Genomic DNA, 19,268 nt, shown 5'->3' with positions numbered 1-19,268 from the left:
CAGTTAGTGCATTCATCTTAAGATAGTTAGTTGGGACAACCACACATCAGTCATAGTAAGTCAAATTTTCCTCAAAGTATACTAGTGTTCCAGTATACACTATCTAAGAAGCAGTACTTACCATCTTTGGAGGATCGTATCTAGTGATGGTGTCCTCTCGTGCACGTTTCTTTGTAAAGTGGACGAAAACATGATCTTTTAAAAGGCGCGTCGTGGAACAAAACATCTTCAGCTCACCTTTTCGTCATGAGTACAATTTGTCAAAATATTTCAGCACAAGTTACTGTAAATTCTACACACACGCGGTCTGTCTAATGAGAGGATGTATCTGTCCTCTATTCCCGCCCACCACTATCAATAATGTTCTCCACCAACAGCGCCACCTGTCGGTTGCTTGAGAAAGAGTTATTGAGATAGCCAGATTGGGCATTCATTCCATTAGGTAGGGCAATCATTGTCAGTAAATCATTTCATGTGTGCACTGGATCTCCCTTTCATATGCTGTGTCAAATTGTATTGATATGATAAGGATTCATCACTGATGTCTGTATCCTCTGTAACCAACTGTGACTCTCAGATGTACCTGGCTGTATGCAGACAGTAATTTACAAAAGGGGAGTTGTTGCATACATTATAACATTGATCATATCTAGGCATAATGCTCCAAATTATTTCAGTGAATAACTGCAAACAGAGGGAATATGAGATTCATACTTTCAAAATAGATCTCCCTCTTGATAAAAGGGTCCTTCCACCAGTTCTACCTTTGAGAGGTGTAAAAAAAATAAAAAAAATAACTTGATTTCACCTAATTTGAACATTCTGTCATAAAGAGCAAATTCAACTTCCTAAAAAACAAGCTTTCCCATCTCAAGGTCAAATAAAAAAAATGACTAGTAAATGCCAAATAAATAAAGTAAACAATGATTTAATCTTAAAAATTGGCCATAAATCCCCTTTTGACAGGGGGAATGGAAGCTTGTTGTGTGAATGCAAGTTTCACAAAAAATGTTTTATTGTTAAATTATTTCTAACCTGTCGATCTATGGGTTAACGTGTTATGTTCGACCCGCTCAGTTTTTCTCCTCAAAACACCAGAAAATGAGAGTTCAGTTTACGTGACCTTGAAATGAGGGACAGACGTAAATGAATCACTAATCACATTAAATAAATTACAGTCTTCAGAAATGACTGTCAAAGCAACAAAATAACTAGGGCTTTACAATTATGGTGAAAGCTTGGAGAAATGTTGGTTAAGTGGGTTAAAATCATCCTAGAAGTCACAGTTTTCACAGAGGGATTTTTGGCACTTGAGCAAGTCTTTATTCATAAAATAAATCTGATTTATTGAATTCTCCATGTGGTCTATATTAAAAGGGCACTTCATTTATATATCAGGCTTTTAAAATTCTATATTGGTGCACAATTAATAGTTAATATCAAAGGCACTTTTCATGGAACGACCCTAAAGACACTAAATTCGACAATCCCCCTGTCAATGAAACATGTTTCTTTTTTTTTAAGAATTGTGTTTTTCTTTATTGTTAAGTGAGACAGTAACTAGATCCAGGTTGTAATGCTGAAACTCAATCTGTGTCCAATCATATAATAAAGGTTAAAATAACTTTGTCCTACCCTCAGTATTACCAACTCCAGCCACTTCAGCAACTGACTTTAAGTGATGAACAAAAAAAATACTATAAATAGCCAGAGTTGGTAACTATTTTACAAAATAAATATATTGGGAAGACAGAGGCGGGTCTCTGACAAGCATGCAACTACATCAGGTCACCATAGAGGCGTCACCTTGCCTCTTTAACTGAAGACAAACAGTCCTGGGCTGAAAGATTTAGTCACTTGAGTTCATAATAGGCATCCGTCTCAATCTCAAAGGCTCAGGGGGGAAGGAAGGTGATTGGGCAGCTCTGGCGATTAGATAATATAAAGAAGAAGAAACATGAAAGCAAACCTGTCCATTGACTTGTGTTTCTGTCATCTTACTCTTTTTTTTTATGCTCTCGGCAGTGGCCAATCGCGTTTTTTCGGTTGTTGCTCTGCTATGTCATGACAGACGATGTCACGTCAGACTGTCGCAGCTCTCTCGCCGTGGCGACGCTTCCAGTCTGTTCTCATGGACCACCTGGAAACCGTTGGCATACAGATGGTCAGGTTTCCTTGCCACAAAGAAAACACAGTCGTACAGGTACTTCAGCATGGACTGATCATTCTCCGTGTATGTAGTGGGTACAGACTCTCTCTCCACCTGCAGTGAAAGACAGGGTGTTTTAGGCCAAACAACATTAACAACATTAACTGAAAACAATGTTTTATACTTTTCTTTACTGTAAACTGAAGTAGTAGTTCATCTTATTCCTCCAATCTGTACACCTGTTTTATATATTTTTTTAACTAAAAAAACGACTTTACCTCCAAATGGAATCCATATTTTAAAATGGCCTCCCTGACGTCCTCGTAGCTGAGCTCGATGGAGAGCTCATTGGCCATGTTCTCAAAGTGGTACAGCAGTGGGCCTATAGGCAAGGGAGGAATTGCAGCTTTGGTAAAAGTATACATACAGCAGTGCATGCTCCTCAGAGGAGGAATGGGTGGACCATCCTCAGTGTATTTAAAAAAAATATATATAGTGAAACAATAAAAAAAGGTATCCTTTTTAGGAAAAACTATACTAAATATATTCACGTCACCAAATAATTGATTAAAACACTGCTTTGCAATGGTCTACAGTATCCTCAAAAGCACTCTCTGGGGTAGTTTCCGTCCTCCTCTGGATAAATTGACTTCAATACAAAATCTAGGAGGCTCATGGTTCTCACCCCCTTCCATAGACTTACACAGTAATTATGAAAACTTCCAGAGGACGTCCTCCAACCTATCAGAGCTCTTGCAGTATGAACTGCCGTTGTCGACCCAATCAAAGGATCAGATAATTAATCTAGTACTGAAAGAATAAGCTACAGCTAGCTAGCACTGTAGTGCATAAAATGTGGTGTGTAGTTGACTCAAAGAGAGAGAAATACAATAGTTGAACAGTTTGGAAACAAATTCATTTTTTCAAAAATGAAGGAGAAGCAATAGAGAGAGTTAGCTATATTTCATTGTATTTGTTTCACTTTCACTTACCTAGCTAATGAATGCAGCTAATTAGTTTAGCCTACTCAAACACCCGGTGTAACTGCTAAACTGCTTGCTGTACACTGTACTACATGATTGTAGCGGTTTATTAACAAGTTAATTCTAGTAGCTAGCTACAGTGGGGAGAACAAGTATTTGATACACTGCCGATTTTGCAGGTTTTCCTACTTACAAAGCATGTAGAGGTCTGTAATTTTTATCATAGGTACACTTCAACTGTGAGAGACGGAATCTAAAACAAAAATCCAGAAAATCACATTGTATGATTTTTAAGTAATTCATTTGCATTTTATTGCATGACATAAGTATTTGATCACCTACCAACCAGTAAGAATTCCGGCTCTCACAGACCTGTTAGTTTTTCTTTAAGAAGCCCTCCTGTTCTCCACATTACCTGTATTAACTGCACCTGTTTGAACTCGTTACCTGTATAAAAGACACCTGTCCACACACTCAATCAAACAGACTCCAACCTCTCCACAATGGCCAAGACCAGAGAGCTGTGTAAGGACATCAAGGATAACATTGTAGACCTGCACAAGGCTGGGATGGGCTACAGGAGAATAGGCAAGCAGCTTGGTGAGAAGGCAACAACTGTTGGTGCAATTATTAGAAAATGGAAGAAGTTCAAGATGACGGTCAATCACCCTCGGTCTGGGGCTCCATGCAAGATCTCACCTCGTGGGGCATCAATGATCATGAGGAAGGTGAGGGATCAGCCCAGAACTACACGGCAGGACCTGGTCAATGATCTGAAGAGAGCTGGGACCACAGTCTCAAAGAAAACCATTAGTAACACACTACGCCGTCATGGATTAAAATCCTGCAGCGCACGCAAGGTCCCCCTGCTCAAGCCAGCGCATGTCCAGGCCCGTCTGAAGTTTGCCAATGACCATCTGTATGATCCAGAGGAGGAATGGGAGAAGGTCATGTGGTCTGATGAGACAAAAATAGAGCTTTTTGGTCTAAACCACTCGCCGTGTTTGGAGGAAGAAGAAGGATGAGTACAACCCCAAGAACAACATCCCAACCGTGAAGCATGGAGATGAAAACATCATTCTTTGGGGATGCTTTTCTGCAAAGGGGACAGGACGACTGCACCGTATTGAGGGGAGGATGGTTTGGGCCATGTATCGCGAGATCTTGGCCAACAACCTCCTTCCCTCAGTAAGAGCATTGAAGATGGGTCGTGGCTGGGTCTTCCAGCATGACAACGACCCGAAACACACAGCCAGGGCAACTAAGGAGTGGCTCCGTAAGAAGCATCTCAAGGTCCTGGAGTGGCCTAGCCAGTCTCCAGACCTGAACCCAATAGAAAATCTTTGGAGGGAGCTGAAAGTCCGTATTGGCCAGCAACAGCCCCGAAACCTGAAGGATCTGGAGAAGGTCTGTATGGAGGAGTGGGCCAAAATCCCTGCTGCAGTGTGTGCAAACCTGGTCAAGACCTACAGGAAACGTATGATCTCTGTAATTGCAAACAAAGGTTTCTGTACCAAATATTAAGTTCTGCTTTTCTGATGTATCAAATACTTATGTCATGCAATAAAATGCAAATTAATTACTTACAAATCATACAATGTGATTTTCTGGATTTTTGGATTCTGTCTCTCACAGTTGAAGTGTACCTATGATAAAAATGACAGACCTCTAAATGCTTTGTAAGTAGTAAAACCTGCAAAATCGTCAGTGTATCAAATACTTGTTCTCCCCACTGTATGTTGTCTATGACATTAGCTAATATGGTGACAAAGATGTAGACTTTGTGTAGCGGTTATGGTATGAAGGTTTGGCTTGGAAAGGTTTTTCTCGCCTTGTTGTTTTCTGCACTGAAGTCCACAAGCGAAGGGAAAAGGTGAGAGGAGGAGAGCGCGTAGATGCGAGAAGGAATTATACAACAAGCAAATTATTATGCTGTTTGTGTACTGAACAAAAATATAAATGCAACATTTTCAAAGATTTTACTGAGTTACAGTTCATATAAGGAAATCAGTCAATTGAAATAAATGAATTAGTCCCTAATCTATAGATTTCACATGAATGGGCAGGGGTGCAGCCACGGGTGGGCCTGGGAAGGCATAGGCCCACCCACTTGGGAGCCAGGCCCACCCACTGGGGAGCCAGGCCCAGCCAATCAGAATGAGCTTTTCCCCACAAAGGGGCTTTATACTCCTCTGCCCCCTCCCCCCGATCCTGCAGGTGATTAAGCCAGATGTGGAGGTATTGGGATGGCGTGGTTACACATGGTCTGCAGTTGTAAGGCCGGCTGGACGTACTGCCAAATTCTCTAAAACAACATTGGAGGTTACGTTTATATTTTTGTTCAGTATATGTGGCTGCTATGAAAGTGAACTGTTTGCGTGTGATCAGGGGTGTATTCATTCTGCCAATTCCGTTGAAAAACATTTCTTAAACGGAAGCAAACGGAACAAAACAGGGATAAACATACCTGAATTTGTCCAATAGAAAGTCTTGTTTGCAACTGTTGGACTAATGATTACATCCTAGATCAGCTAGATGCAGGAAAGAGTTTGCAAGGCAGTATTACATTTGTCACTGTCACCTTTATTACTCAAATTTTTCTGTCGACGTGTGCACCTACGTTGTAAACTTTCAGTCGTAGGCTAGGTTGTAGCAACCTCATGATGGGTATAGGGACAATTTACGGGTATAGCGAGTATCATGTAGTAGCCTAAACCTATCGATGTTACATTGAACTGGGTGAATGGAATATTAATGACAGTCATTCAATATGCTGTAATAGAAATAAGGCCATGCTCATTAAAAAAACGTCCTCCCTCATCTTATACGGCACCGACCGCCACTGACATACAGTATATCACACACTAACCGTAAGTTAAAACAGCAACTACACCAAAAATGCGTAGAAGAGAACCTCTTTCACTGGTCAGTAAGGTTTGTTGAACATATCGTCGCTCACCAAGATTGATCCACACGCCTCCAGGTTTGAGAATGTTCCAGATGGTCTCTACGTAGTCGATGACGTTGTGCGCTGTGTCGATGAAGAAGCAGGTAGCCACACAGTCCCAGGTGTCTGAGAGGAAAGACCACAATGATACTCGTTTAACCTGTCTCACCTTATTGCTAATACCAACCAACACAGGTAATAACAAATAATCTGTGTCTAGGACAGATTGCTCACTTTCACTATTGACTGTTCAATGTGGCCAATTCACATAACAACATGTCACTCACAGAGAGAGAAGAACCCGTGTCTAAGAGCAGGAGTGCTGATCTAGGATCAGTTTAGCCTTTTAGACCATAATGAATAAGACAAGGTGGGACCTGATTCTAGATCAGCACTCCTACTCTGAGACGCTTTGTGAATACAGGCCCTGATCACTCATTGCACTTGTTGATCTTTCAGACAGCCTGTGTGAGGCTCACCACTCACTAGGCTCTGTGTAGACCTCCTGGAAGTCCCCTGCCACCATGGAGAAGTCCGAGTTTGGAGGCAGGCTCTGGGGGTTGACGTCTGGGAAGCTGATTGGCCGCGTCTGGTCAGATGACCTCTTGTTGTTGCTGAACTGGTGGATCCAGGGGTACAGGGTCATGGAGTTGACCTTTTCACACCTCAGGAAGAACAGAGCCAAGGTAAGATAAGCTGAACAACAGTAGTGTGAGAAAAAGATCACCAACAAAGATGATTGCATTGGGCTAATTTGATATGCTAGGCAATTGATTTGGCCCAAGTTCTCAGGCACATAAACACACCAGACACATACATTTCAACATGTTTAATACTCTGTCATTAAATGACACACAGTGCAACATATGCAAGGCCTGAATTATTGCATCATATGCAAGGCTTGAGTTAGGGCCAGGGTTGAAAGTAAGGCGGTACCGTCCGGTACGGTGTCCCGGCAAAATAAATAGTGGGGGTACGCAATAATGAAAACAAAATGTCTAGAAAACTGTATTACACCCTTATTTATCATTACCGTATGTTAGAGGCATGAAAAATTGACTTGAAAACAGGTGGTAGGCCTATAGCTTACGCTCCAAAATACGATGTGGTTCGAGAAGAACACTGACATTTTGCCAAGGCAGAGATGAGTGGCCGACAGAGACTCGCACGGACAGCAGTGGAGGAATTAATTCTGGCCTAATGACAATCACCAAATGTCATTACACTTTTTGGTGTTTTGTGTAACGGATGTCTCTTTCCATTCACCACTGTTTGGAGGCTGGAAATATGTTGCGAGTGGATGAACGTGCGCGGGTAGCCTAGTAAAAGAGCCCTTTGAAGTCATTGTTTGAAAATCAGATGAAAACGTCATGACTGGTTGTGTTTATTCCATAATAAAAATGAAATGAAAAAAAATTATGGCTCACAAAAAAATGCTATTGAATGAATAGGAATGCTAAATATAATTCTATGATTAGGCCCCACGGGCGGCTCGCCCATTAGGCAGGATTAGGCAGCAGCCTAGAGCGGCAGTTTGATGAGGGCAGCATTTCCCGACTTAAACTGACCAAGACGCACCTCCAACAACACAACACCTCACATTATTCTGCCCAAAAACAATAACTTCTCTCACCCAGTGGTATGTGGGCTATAAGCAGAGCCCACTTTGCCAAAGGCAGGGGTGCAAAATATTTAGCTTATCCATGCCCAGCGTGCTGTTGGAAAGACGCTGCACTCTACCACGCTCCAACAAATTCATTTAACATAAATGATGTAGCCTACGGTAGAAAGAGTAGTAGCCTATGTGGTTTTTCTGTAACCGCATAGCCTGGAGACCAAATGTATTACAATGTCATGAGACAGACACTTTTTCAATCATTCACTTATTCATGAGGAGAGAGAGTGCAGGAGAAAGTCAACTAAAAAGGCTAGCGGGCAAACATCAGCTTTGGTGTGGCTGTGGCATAATCTAAACAGAGGTGGACAGCAAATGGTGCTGAAAGTAATTCTTCATTTTAATTTGACTTCACTAACAACAAGAGGGCTTTGTTGGAGGCTATTTCTTCCTATATAAAAAAAGAGGTAGGCCTACCTGTTTGACAGACACAATTATGCTATCCATAGATTTGTCGGTATAGCCAAATCCTCCAATACTGTCACCGTGCACTCCTTAAATACCTCAGTGTCTGGGAAGGGCTTGGTGTGTTTGGTTAAAACAAGGGCTCAAATTGAGTGAGGGTATGCCGTACCCTTTGTTAAAGCTTTATATTTTGAAATAAATAAATAAAACGTATCCAGATAATATGAAGCATTCTATAACAATGCTTAACTCTGTGATGCCTTATGCTAGAAACAAGCTTTAAAATGCCCACAAAAGACGTGACTGATGCATATGGGAATATACTGATTAGTTTCTATGACATTCTGAAGCTGAGCTGCAGCCTTCAATATTGGAGGAGACAAAAAAATGGGCTTTGCTATTCTGTCCCTGTTAATTTAGCTTTTCATTTTCTGAAAAGAGAATATGTTAAACCCAGGCAACTTTTAGGGAAGCACTTCTGTTGTTGGGTTAAGCAACGGATGAGTAGCCAGCAGTTGAAGCTTACATTTTTCTGCGTCGGTCAAGGGTCTGTCTGGGTGGAAAGGTAACTTTTGAAAGTGCCATGTTTAGATTAATAACGATGTCTAATATTTAATTATTTGCAAACCGCAACCGTTGCGTTACAAACAAGACTCTGGTTTGACATTGGAGAAATATGCTTATTTCTCTGTCCACTCTTCCCTGAAACTTCTATTTTCATTATCCACTTTTCTTTTGAGACTTTTTCAGAGCTACATTTTATCTTGATTGCAAGCAGTTTTTCCCCAATCAACACACAAAGAAATATTTTTAAAAATAATTTAATAATAGAGACATTGGTGATTTTATCAGTATAATCAGATTGAAAATATTAGGATATGTTATTGGCATTGAACTGATTATATAGCCTACTAACCAGATGTGTTATGAATAGGCTTATGAATTGGGCTGCTATTATGTTGTTCTGCCGACTATTAGCTGAGAAGAAAATTGGCCCAAGGGCAAACCTATTGCAGACCCCTGCTGTACACCATTCTAGTTTAGCGGGATAGGAGGGGGGTGGCAAATTTTTTTCTTGCCTAGGATGGCAGAACGTCCAGGGCTGGGCATGTTATGCCCATACATTTTTTAGGTGCACACATAGGAGGTCCCGTAATGGGAAGAAATTAAATCTACTTTAAACCCCTGGTTAGGGCTGAAGTGAGTGTTACCTGTTGAGGACGAAGTTTGAGGAGAATAGCATGAAGAAACTCCATTCGTTGCCTTGACAGGCGTAACCCAGACGAGCGATTTCCCACGCTAGGCGACCAAGCCCTGCCCCTGGAACCAGCACGCTCACCTTGGACACATCACTACAGAAACAACCACACCATCTCTGACAGAATAGACACGTAATTCAAAATATAAAATCACACAACAGAGTTAGAATTCAAGACTGTGTGTGTGTGTGCTCACCACTTGTTGCTGGGAAAGAGTCTCTGGATCTCTTGGATGAGGGGCAGGTAGCAGGAGTCTCTCTCAGCCTGGCCCGCCTCACTCCAGTCACGCACAAACTGCTTAATGGTGGACTTGAGCTTGTCCATGTCGAACGTGGAAGACGTACCCACCTTCCTCAGGTCATCCTGGACAGAAAGACAGATTCACTTCAACTCCTCAAACTTCATCCAATGGGGAAAGGATCATGGCAGCAAATGAATCTAAGATCTATCTTCTAAAATGTACATTACTACAATAACTATTGAAGTGTGTGCTGGTGTGGTATACTAGAATAGAAAAACATTCAGCTCATCCTACTACTACTGTATTTTTCTTGCACAGCACACCTAGATGCAGCATACTACCTCTCCTACCACAAAGAGGAAGACGATGACTAACAGGGTGGTTACACCAGAGGCTGCCTTGTAGTAAGGAATCTCTGATATCTTCCCCCATGGGTGTATCTTCCGAACAGCATGCAAAACACCCAATTGGTTGTTAGCCTATCCAGCACAGTGTCAAAGCTAGCAAGTAAGACCCTCCCTCCTCCGATTGGTTATTCCGCATTCGCATCACTGACCATTTTGCATAAAGTTGGATTTCTCAACTTTGGCAGCGAGCTCTCTAGTTGCCAGTGGTTAAATCGCTAAATGACTCCTTGTGTCTCCTCTTTCCATTAAAAATAACTGATTTCCAGTAGTTTGAGCGCTACAAGTAGTGCCTGGTGTGACTGCGAGAAAGCATGAGTGTGACCTTTTCCGACCGTTTAGCTCACCTCTTCGCCGTACTCCATGTTCTCAAACATGTGGACACAGTTGAGCACGATGGCCTGCAGCACCTCCTGGTTGTGGTCCACACTGCGGCGGATACGGGCCAGGTTGGGCAAGACCCCGGGCAGCAGCAGCTGGTGATGCTCCGGAAGACTCCGGAACTGACGTTCTGCTCGATTCACCCGCTCCTGAACATGCATCCTGAGATTAAGGGGAGGTGAATTAGACAAAGAAAAAGGGAAGGGTGGTGCCGTGGTGAACAGGAGGAGGAGAAGATGGGGGTCCAGAAACACAGATGCGGGAAAATAGAAACCCATATTTTATAGCCTTTTTGAATTCTGATAAAGCCTAACCCAATATGCAGACTCCTTGAAATGACTTGACACAAAGATTCACAAAACCCTTTTATTCAATTTTTCTAAGCATCTTCCACTATGGTGAACATGGTTGTATAGACTAGGCATAATCATGTATGATGTCCTTGTTTGTAAGTAACAAGAGTAACTGTATTGAAATTAAATGTTTGTCTTTGTCAGCCTGGACTTTATAGCTCTTGCATCTTCTTTTAGTTATCTTTGTTATTTTCTACTAGCTAAATAGCGATGGTATGGAACAATGTAGTGAGCCAAAACGGTCCCTGATATAAATACACAATCTATTTTAGCTAGCTAGCTATGCAACATAATCAGGGTTGTCACTAGTTACCACAAAGTAAAAATGTACTATCGTAAAAATTAATGAAAACAAAAATGTGGTTTATGGTCTTAACTTCAGGTTAGGGTTACACATAAGGTTAGCAGTGAGGTTAAGGTTAGGTTTAAAATCAGATTTGAAAGGTCCAATGCAGCTGTTTCTATCCAAAGGTTGCGAGTTCGAATCGCATGACGGACAACTTTAGCATTTTAGCTAATTTGCTACTTTTCTACTACTTACTACTTTGCAACTACTTAGCATGTTATCTAACCCTTACCCTAATGCTAACCTTAACCCTTTTAGCTAACCCTTCCCGTATCCCTTTAACCTAACTCCTAAACTTAACCCTAGCCTAGCTAACGTTAGTGAGCTAGCTAACTCACTTAGCTAGAATTAGTAACATATCATATTATATGTTTTGCAAATTCGTAACATATAATTGGAATTCTTAACATATCATATGAAATAATTGACGGACATCCACCAATTAATAGATACCATACAAAACGTAACATATCATACAAAGATGAGTGTCTCTGATTTACATACAGAATAATACGAAATGCGCTGAGACCAGGTTGCCTAAAAAGGCTGAATTTTCAGGAGGTCTTTTCAAACAGCTCTTACACTAACGGGCATTATCATAATTTTCACAATATTATTCCAACTACAGTATTATTGACTGCACTGGGCCTTTAAGAAGATACATTGCAGAAATAGGCGGGGTTTAGGCATGACTTTATGGCTGTGATAACTAGTGAAGACCCCATAATCAGTCATCCCTCTTCTAAAATCTTCGGACAAAACGTTCCTCCATCAACAGAACACACATATCACAACTGCACAATTTAAACACTTGACCCCAGATCCTCCTTCCATGAGTCATTTAACGTTACTTCATGTTCCTATTCTTATTTTATTATTTCTTATTGTTGTTGCATTGTCGAAAAGGAACCTGCACCGTTGGACGTTGTATGCCATGTGTATCACGTACATACTACTAATAAAAGAAACTTGAACTAACGATAGCCAGAACATCTGGGTCAAATGACTGTTATGGATAAGCTAGCTACCAAATACTACTGCTGTTTTGAAACAGTCCGTACCTGTAGTATCTAAACGCATCGATCACTTTCCAAAAGTGTTGCCTTTCGAGCCTTGTCTCCTCTTCTGGTGTACATTTAATCCTTTCTCGGTAAAAATATGCTTCTTCTTGCTCTCCATTCGTAACCTGCTCCACCGTTCCTTCCGCCATGTCTGAATGTTGTACTCAGACCCATCCAATCGAAAAATGGAGTGAGGCAGGAAAAGTAATAGACCTTTCATCTGGTTGGCAAGTTAACTATGTCAGTGAGCTAACTAGTAGGTACTACTGTATTTTTTGTTTGAGCAGAAAATAATTGTACCTGTGTATGTGTGTCCGGTTTATTACAAGTTGCAACAGGGAGACAGCTCCAGCACAGAAGCAGAGAAAATGTATAACTGGCCTCTTGGAGACAGGCCCTTTATATCCTAATCAGACAACACCAAATGTTTTGTAAACACCAACCTGAAAGGCTTGTAGGAAGTCAAAACAGAATCACTTAGGGCCATACCTGCGAACATAAGCAACCATTGAAATGTAATTCTTAAAAGTCTAAGCCGTTGGGGTGGGGGGCTCTAAGTTTACATATGGAATTGTTTTAAGAAGGTCATACCAAGGATCATTTAGCTATTTGATTTGGAATTTTAGGACCCCTTTAGGTATCAAAAAATATAACAAATTATTTGATAAACTATTGAGTTTGGCCTTTACTACTATAGCCCATAGAAACGCATTGAATAACACATTCATACATGGAAAGAAAGACAGTTCAAAATGAATTTTTTTTTTTTTTTTTTTTTTTTTTTTATCATAAGGAATAAGGTTTTGAAGTGTCTATCCTATATCTAGGAGATATAAGAAAGCTTGGGAAGTATTTTTTTGACACATTTAACCCCTTATTTTTGTTGCCACAAAACTACCTCCATACTTCCATTCATTTGTATGGGTTACCTTTAGACAAGTCCGGTGACACTTGTGGGGGTCATAGAGCAAAACATGTTTGTGAGAGTGTTCGTTTTTTTAGTGTTAGTTTTTTAGGCCAAACCATTCAGATGCTACCAGTGGAGGCTGCTGAGAGGAGGACGGCTCATAATAACGGTTGGAATGGAGTCAATGGAAAGGTATCAAACACATGGAAACCACGTCTTTGATGTGTTTGATACTATTCCATGACTCCATTCCAGTCATTATTATGAGCCGTCCTCCCCTCAGCAGCCTCCACTGGATGCTACAGACGTTTTCATGATAAGACCGATTTTCAGAATGTCTCCTGGTCTGACAAACAGCTCTGTAGCTCTGCCACTTTCCACCCTAGCTTAAACTGATGGATTTTGATGGGGATTTTTTTTATCATGTTAGTTAGATTGACGGATCGGTGCGTCAATAGACTCTAGGGCAGTGGTAGTCATTGCGCGGCCCGCGAGCCCTTACTTTGCTGCTCGCTGTGATTTTCCTATTTTCCATTCATAATACATAACAATGATAATGCAGGCCTGAATCACATAATTGAATATATCTATTGTTCCCTGGACGGCAGATAGATGCCAGTATAGCGCAGCTGTTGAACAGAAAGGCCGAAATAGAACGCAACTGCTCAGCTACAGTCTGGTCGACATGGATCGATCAATTGTAAATAAAAATAACAAAAATAAACGTAAATCTATTGACAATTAAAATGAGGGGGGAAGAGCTGGAGAACAACGTGACAGCTATGAACGAAGAACCACCGGAGAACCAGGAAAATGGCTCCGGTGTCTAAGAGAAAGATACTGTCGATTCAAGAAGAACACAGAAAGTTCCAAGAGAAATGGACAGACCAAGTATTTTTTTGTACTGCATGATGGGACTAGCTCACGTTGTCTTATTTGCCAGAAGGCAGTCAATTGTTTTAAACGAGCAAATTTAGAGCGACATTTCCAGTCACACCGTGCCCAATTCGACAAAACATATCTGCCATAAAGCAACCTCAGAAACAACAAAATGATGGACAGATCTAGCGCTGTTGCAGAGAAAACGACAGAGGCAACAAATGAGATTGCTTGGATACTTGCGAGAAACAAGAAGGCCTTCACAGACGCGGAGATTGTCAAATAATGTTTTTTGCCTCAGCTGAAATATTGTATGCTGATTTCACAAACAATGAAGCAATTTTAAAGCAAATTAAGGGACTGCAACTCTCAGACTCGACCATAACAAAACGCATACTAGAATAATCGGCGAGGACATCCATAAGCAACTGATTACTGACATATCCGTGGCGCCGTGTTTTAGTATTGCGCTTGACGAAAGCACTGATGAAGTGAGATTGCCCAATAATGTGTTTTGGTCCGCTTCTCTCAACGAGTCGTTCAGAGAGGAACTTTTATGTTTACTGCCCCTTCAGGGACAAACACGAGGTTTACGAAAGACTATTGAGAGTAAATATCAGTTCTAATAGGAGAGCTGTAGCTCCGCCCATGGTGATGTGGAGCACAGCATGCTGGGAGATCTCTAACTGAGTTCATATTTCTTACAATTCATGTGTATGAAAAATGTATGCACTCACTAACTGTAAATCGCTCTGGATGCGATCGTCTGCTAAATGACGTTGTGGACGCACTCATTTGCTATGCTAATTAGCGTTTTTACCACAAGCTAGCAACTGTAAGCTTGCTAACCCTGTTATTTGTCATCTCATTTCAGACATTTAGCATTTCAGTGTCTAGTCTTATATGCCCTGTGGTTATATGGATGTAGTATAAATGTATACATTATGTGGGTATTTTGTTAGCAATGAGTCTTGTGGATACATTATACATTCAGGTTCATGCAGTTGTGTGAGGATGATGGTGCTGCTTAGTAGTGCTGTGTAGTTGCACTCATTAGTGAAGTCACTGCCATGTTGTTAGGTTGTATTGCCTTGTGCAGCAGATAAGCTATAAATATGGCTACAATAGGTTATGTAATTGGAGGTTGTATTAAGCCTATACCTGCCATTTACTATTGTATTAATTTCCCCTTTTTCAGAACCACATACAAACTCTTGGTTAACACAATTGTTAAACCATACACTGTCCTGTGCCATTACTGCTCTGTGAATCAGCGTCATTAAACAACCTCAACTGGAATCATACCGGTCTGTCATCTGTGCCCTTACAAGCACCTGGGAGAGAACACATAGTGCTAAGTAAAACCTTACAGAATATACAGTCCACCAGGTCCTCAACTACACGAGGAGAGGATATTCTGAAAGCCCTTGTTAAATTTTTTGCTGATAATAATATTGACTGGTCGAATCTGGCATCTGTGTGTACTGACGGCGCCCCAAACATAATAATATGCCATTTAGCAGACGCTTTTATCCAAAGCGACTTACAGTCATGTGTGCATACATTTTTACGTATGGGTGGTCCTGGGGATCGAACCCACTACCCTGGCGTTACAAGCGCCATGCTCTACCAATTGAGCTACAGAGGGAAGGAGAAGGGACTCATAGGCCTGATGAGAAAGAGAGAGGATAGTCCCAAATGTGTTACGTTTCATTGTATCATTCATCAGGATGCACTTGTGGCTAAACTCAAAGACTGTGACTTACAGAATGTGATACAGCAAGTCGTGCGCATGGTTAACATTATTAATGCGAGGGCACTGAATCACCGGCAATTCTGCGAGTTGCTGGAGGAATACCAGACAGAATACGGCAACTTGATATTTCACAATGAGGTGAGATGGCTGTGTCGTGGCAGAGTTTTGGAAAGATTTCTCTCTCTCCTCCCTCAAATCCGTGAATTTGTTGCAAGCAAGGGGAGAAAGGAGCCAGAGCTGGATGAGCCACAGTGGATATTAAAGATGGCTTTTTAACGGACTTCACCTGCCACCTGAACACGGTGAATCTCCAGCTCCAAGGGTGAGCTAAAACTCTGGGCAAAATGCTGCGTGTGCTACATTTGCACACACTGTATATATATTTTCTGTTGTATTTCTGACTTTATGTTTTTTACCCCATATGTAACTCTGTGTTGTTTTTATTGCACTACTTTGCTTTATCTTGGCCAGGTCGCAGTTGTAAATGAGAACCTGTTCTCAACTGGCTTACCTGGTTAAATAAAGGTGAAATAAAATAAAAAATAAAATAAAAAAATCACACTGTTCATACCTGACAGACAGTTTGTTCATTTCCCAAAACTCAGAGCAGTCACCACATCCAACCCAGACATACTTCAACATTTTAGCTATGATGCATTTGTGCGTGTGTTGGAAGAGTTGAAGTTGGAGTTTGAGTTTGAGTCAAGATTCAAGGATATCATGGAGTACAAAGAGTTTGTCAACTTAATTGAGAACCCCTTTCATGTGCCAGTGTCATCTCTGACCCCAGTCATCACAGCCCCTCTGTCCTGACCGTGCTGGAATAGAGTGTGAGATAGTGGAGCTGCAGGCAAATGACACATTGCAAGGTGAACTAAGATCAGGTGTTACCCATTTCTGAAGCCTTGTCAGTCACAGAGGATTCACTTCTGAAGCAGTGTGTGCAAAAGGTGACAATTTGTTGTCAGCACTTATTCATGTGAAGCAACATTTTCAACAATGAACATTGTGAAACAAAAACAGAGAAACAGACTGACCAATGCACACCTGGATTGCCTCACAAGGATAGCAACAACAGACTATACATTTAGAATGAATTCAGTCAAGGAGCAGAAGGGACATTTTCGCTCATCCAACTACTGAGGTAGCCCTTAATATGGGCCTTATACATGTGATGTAGCCTATTTGATGTGTGTATGTATATATTTGTGATGTGCTGGACATCAAATCAAGTGCATGTGGTCTATTGCTCTGAATTTGCTCTCAATTGATAATTGATAATATTGGAAGAAAGGTTCAACAAATTAAAGATCTGTGCGGGGCCCTCTGAATGATTGTCTCAACCCAAAGTGGCCCCTTTACAAAAAATAGTAACACTGCTCTAGGGGTTTTTAAATAGTTTTTCCTCCTCAACATGCGTATCAGCCAATTAAACGTATCGATTTACTGCATGTGTCAATTGTAAACTGTAGCTGGTCCGGATAACATGGCACACGTTAGTCCTATACTAATCTCACCAGGTGGCAGTGATTTATAGAGTGATGAGGAGGAGGAGGAGCTCCGCAGACCCTTCCTGTCCGGAAGTAATTTAGCCATTCATTGTAGTCATTGCGCTCTGTATGGGAGGGACCCGGTGGAGGGAGAGAGGGAGGGAAGATGGACGTCAGCGGTAAGATGGTGGACAGGGAAAAAAGTGTCGAAGGCCACAAAGGACCTATCAGTCAACATTAGCCTGCAGCCAGCCGCTGTTCCAGAGTTGCCACCCGCTCCTGCTACAGTGCCGAAGTTAAGCAACAAGGTGGACTCTTTAGCTGCTCCGGCTACTACAGCCCTCTCCGGCCACAGGGGTTCTGCCGACCCCTGTCCTGGAGCCCAGACCAGCTACCACAGAAGGGGCCCAGTCTGCCCCTTCCCCATGGTTACTGCTGATCCCTAAAAAAGCTAACCCACTCTTCCCTCAAGTTCCTGTATGCAACTGACTATGTGGCCGAGCCTACCCAGTGCGCTAGTCTCCTGTCTGTTCCTGCTATAGGAGCTCAGCCTACCTCTGTCAAGTCAGACTCACTGTCTGCCAGGCATGAGGAGTAGCCTTCTCCACCCAAGAGGGCCCAGCCTGCTTCCATCATCATAGACACGCTGCCTCCTACCCGGGCAGCCCAGCTGGACCTGTAGGTACAACCTGGCCCTGTCTTCAGGTCACCAGCTCCTGCAACAGAGCGCCATCGTGTTGCAGCCACAGGCCCACAGACCGCCGTTGATGCAGATCATCAGCCAGCATCTCCCTGGTTTCCACCAGCCGCAGCCCAGGGATCCTCAGCCCCTGTCTCAGTATCTCTGGCACCAGCTGCAGCCCAGGGGCCACCACCTGGCTTTACACTAGGAGTCATCCCTGTTTCAGTTAGGGGGGCTTCACCAGAAGCCAACGACAAGCCCCCACCTGCTCCTGATGAGGAGCCCAGATCATCTCTAGGCACGGGCCCTCCACTTGGCCCTAGCTTCCAGACACAGGCTGCCCATGCAGTGCAGTTCCCACTTACCTCTGTACAAAGAGACCAGCCCAGCTCCGTTGGGGGCCCCAACCTTGTCTTGAGTGGGAGCCCCCCATGGCTTCCTCCACAGGGGCTGCTTCAGCCTCCACCCTGAGGTCCCATCAAGTCCTCGCCAGCAAGGTCCTCTCCGATCCTGTGGGGGAGCCTCTGCCTGCTCCTCATTGGAGACCTTCAGCGAAGCCTCCTGAGAGGCCAGAGCTTGACCCTGACTTCTGGGCCCTTCAGTCCTCTGCCCTGAAACCTCCGCTAGTCCCTGTCTGTGAGGTCCATCCTGGCTCAGTCGGGGAGCCCCAATCTGCCAGTCTTCGAGAACCCTCTGCAGCTCTAGCCCAGGGTCCATAGTCACACCCTGCATGGAGAGCTCTGCTGCCTTCTCTGGAGAACACGTCTGTCCCTGCTGTAAGACCTCAGCTCAGCCCGATTATCAGCTCAGATCTGACTCCTGACCCTAAGACTCAGTTTCCCCTCGTCTGGAGGTCCCTGCCTGATCCGGTTGTCCGCCCTGCTCTAGGGGACAAGCCAGCTCCTGCCAATGGAGCCCAGAGTGCTCTCTCCTTCGAGTCTCAGACTGTGTCAGCCCCAGAGACGGTTTCCTCTGACAAGTCTTCCACTAGTACAGATACGCTGCCGGTAGCCCCAACAGCCTCTGATAGTCAGTTGCTGGAGAGCTGTTGGACCATGTAGTAGGACCTGTCTGCCAGCCTTTACTTGCCACAATGTCCTGCCCTTAGTTATTAGTTAGGCCATGTTGCCAGGCCTTTAGGTGCCCCTGTCCTTAACTCCCCAGTCACCAGACACTCAGGTGTCCCTGGTGCCCTGTTAGCTAAGCAGTCAGGTGTTCCCCCTAGTTTCCTGCCAGCTGACACCCTAGTAGTTTGGACTGTTTCCTGCTTTAGGAACAAAGCAGCGTTCCATCAGTGACATTCACCCCTCTCCCAGGAGGACATTCTCACCACAGTGTGCCCCTGATGGA

At 42.9% G+C, this 19,268-nt stretch overlaps 1 protein-coding gene across 2 annotated transcripts; it reads right to left on the bottom strand.

Annotated features, from left to right (window-relative positions):
• Window positions 1–1,305: 1,305 nt before the first annotated feature.
• LOC311144257 (carnosine N-methyltransferase-like) lies at window positions 1,306–12,537 on the bottom strand. 2 transcript variants are annotated; one of them, XR_014614494.1, is made up of 9 exons: window positions 12,205–12,445; window positions 10,411–10,606; window positions 9,615–9,781; window positions 9,371–9,511; window positions 6,566–6,744; window positions 6,092–6,205; window positions 2,428–2,531; window positions 1,730–2,263; window positions 1,306–1,650 (listed from the first exon to the last, which is right to left on the bottom strand). XR_014614494.1 is itself a non-coding variant. In XM_084180269.1 (8 exons), the coding sequence occupies exons 1-8, from the start codon at window positions 12,351–12,353 to the stop codon at window positions 2,078–2,080; spliced, it is 1,236 nt and encodes a 411-aa protein (XP_084036395.1). In that variant the 5' UTR covers window positions 12,354–12,537; the 3' UTR covers window positions 1,306–2,077. The 2 variants fall into 2 exon arrangements, 1 of the variants encoding a protein (XP_084036395.1); XM_084180269.1 differs by having other exon boundaries at window positions 1,306–2,263; window positions 12,205–12,537.
• Window positions 12,538–19,268: the final 6,731 nt, after the last annotated feature.

The sequence above is a fragment of the Coregonus lavaretus genome (assembly GCF_964263955.1).
Source record: "Coregonus lavaretus genome assembly, chromosome: 17".
NCBI classification, from domain to species: domain Eukaryota; kingdom Metazoa; phylum Chordata; class Actinopteri; order Salmoniformes; family Salmonidae; genus Coregonus; species Coregonus lavaretus.
This window is presented reverse-complemented; position numbering and strand designations above follow the sequence as displayed.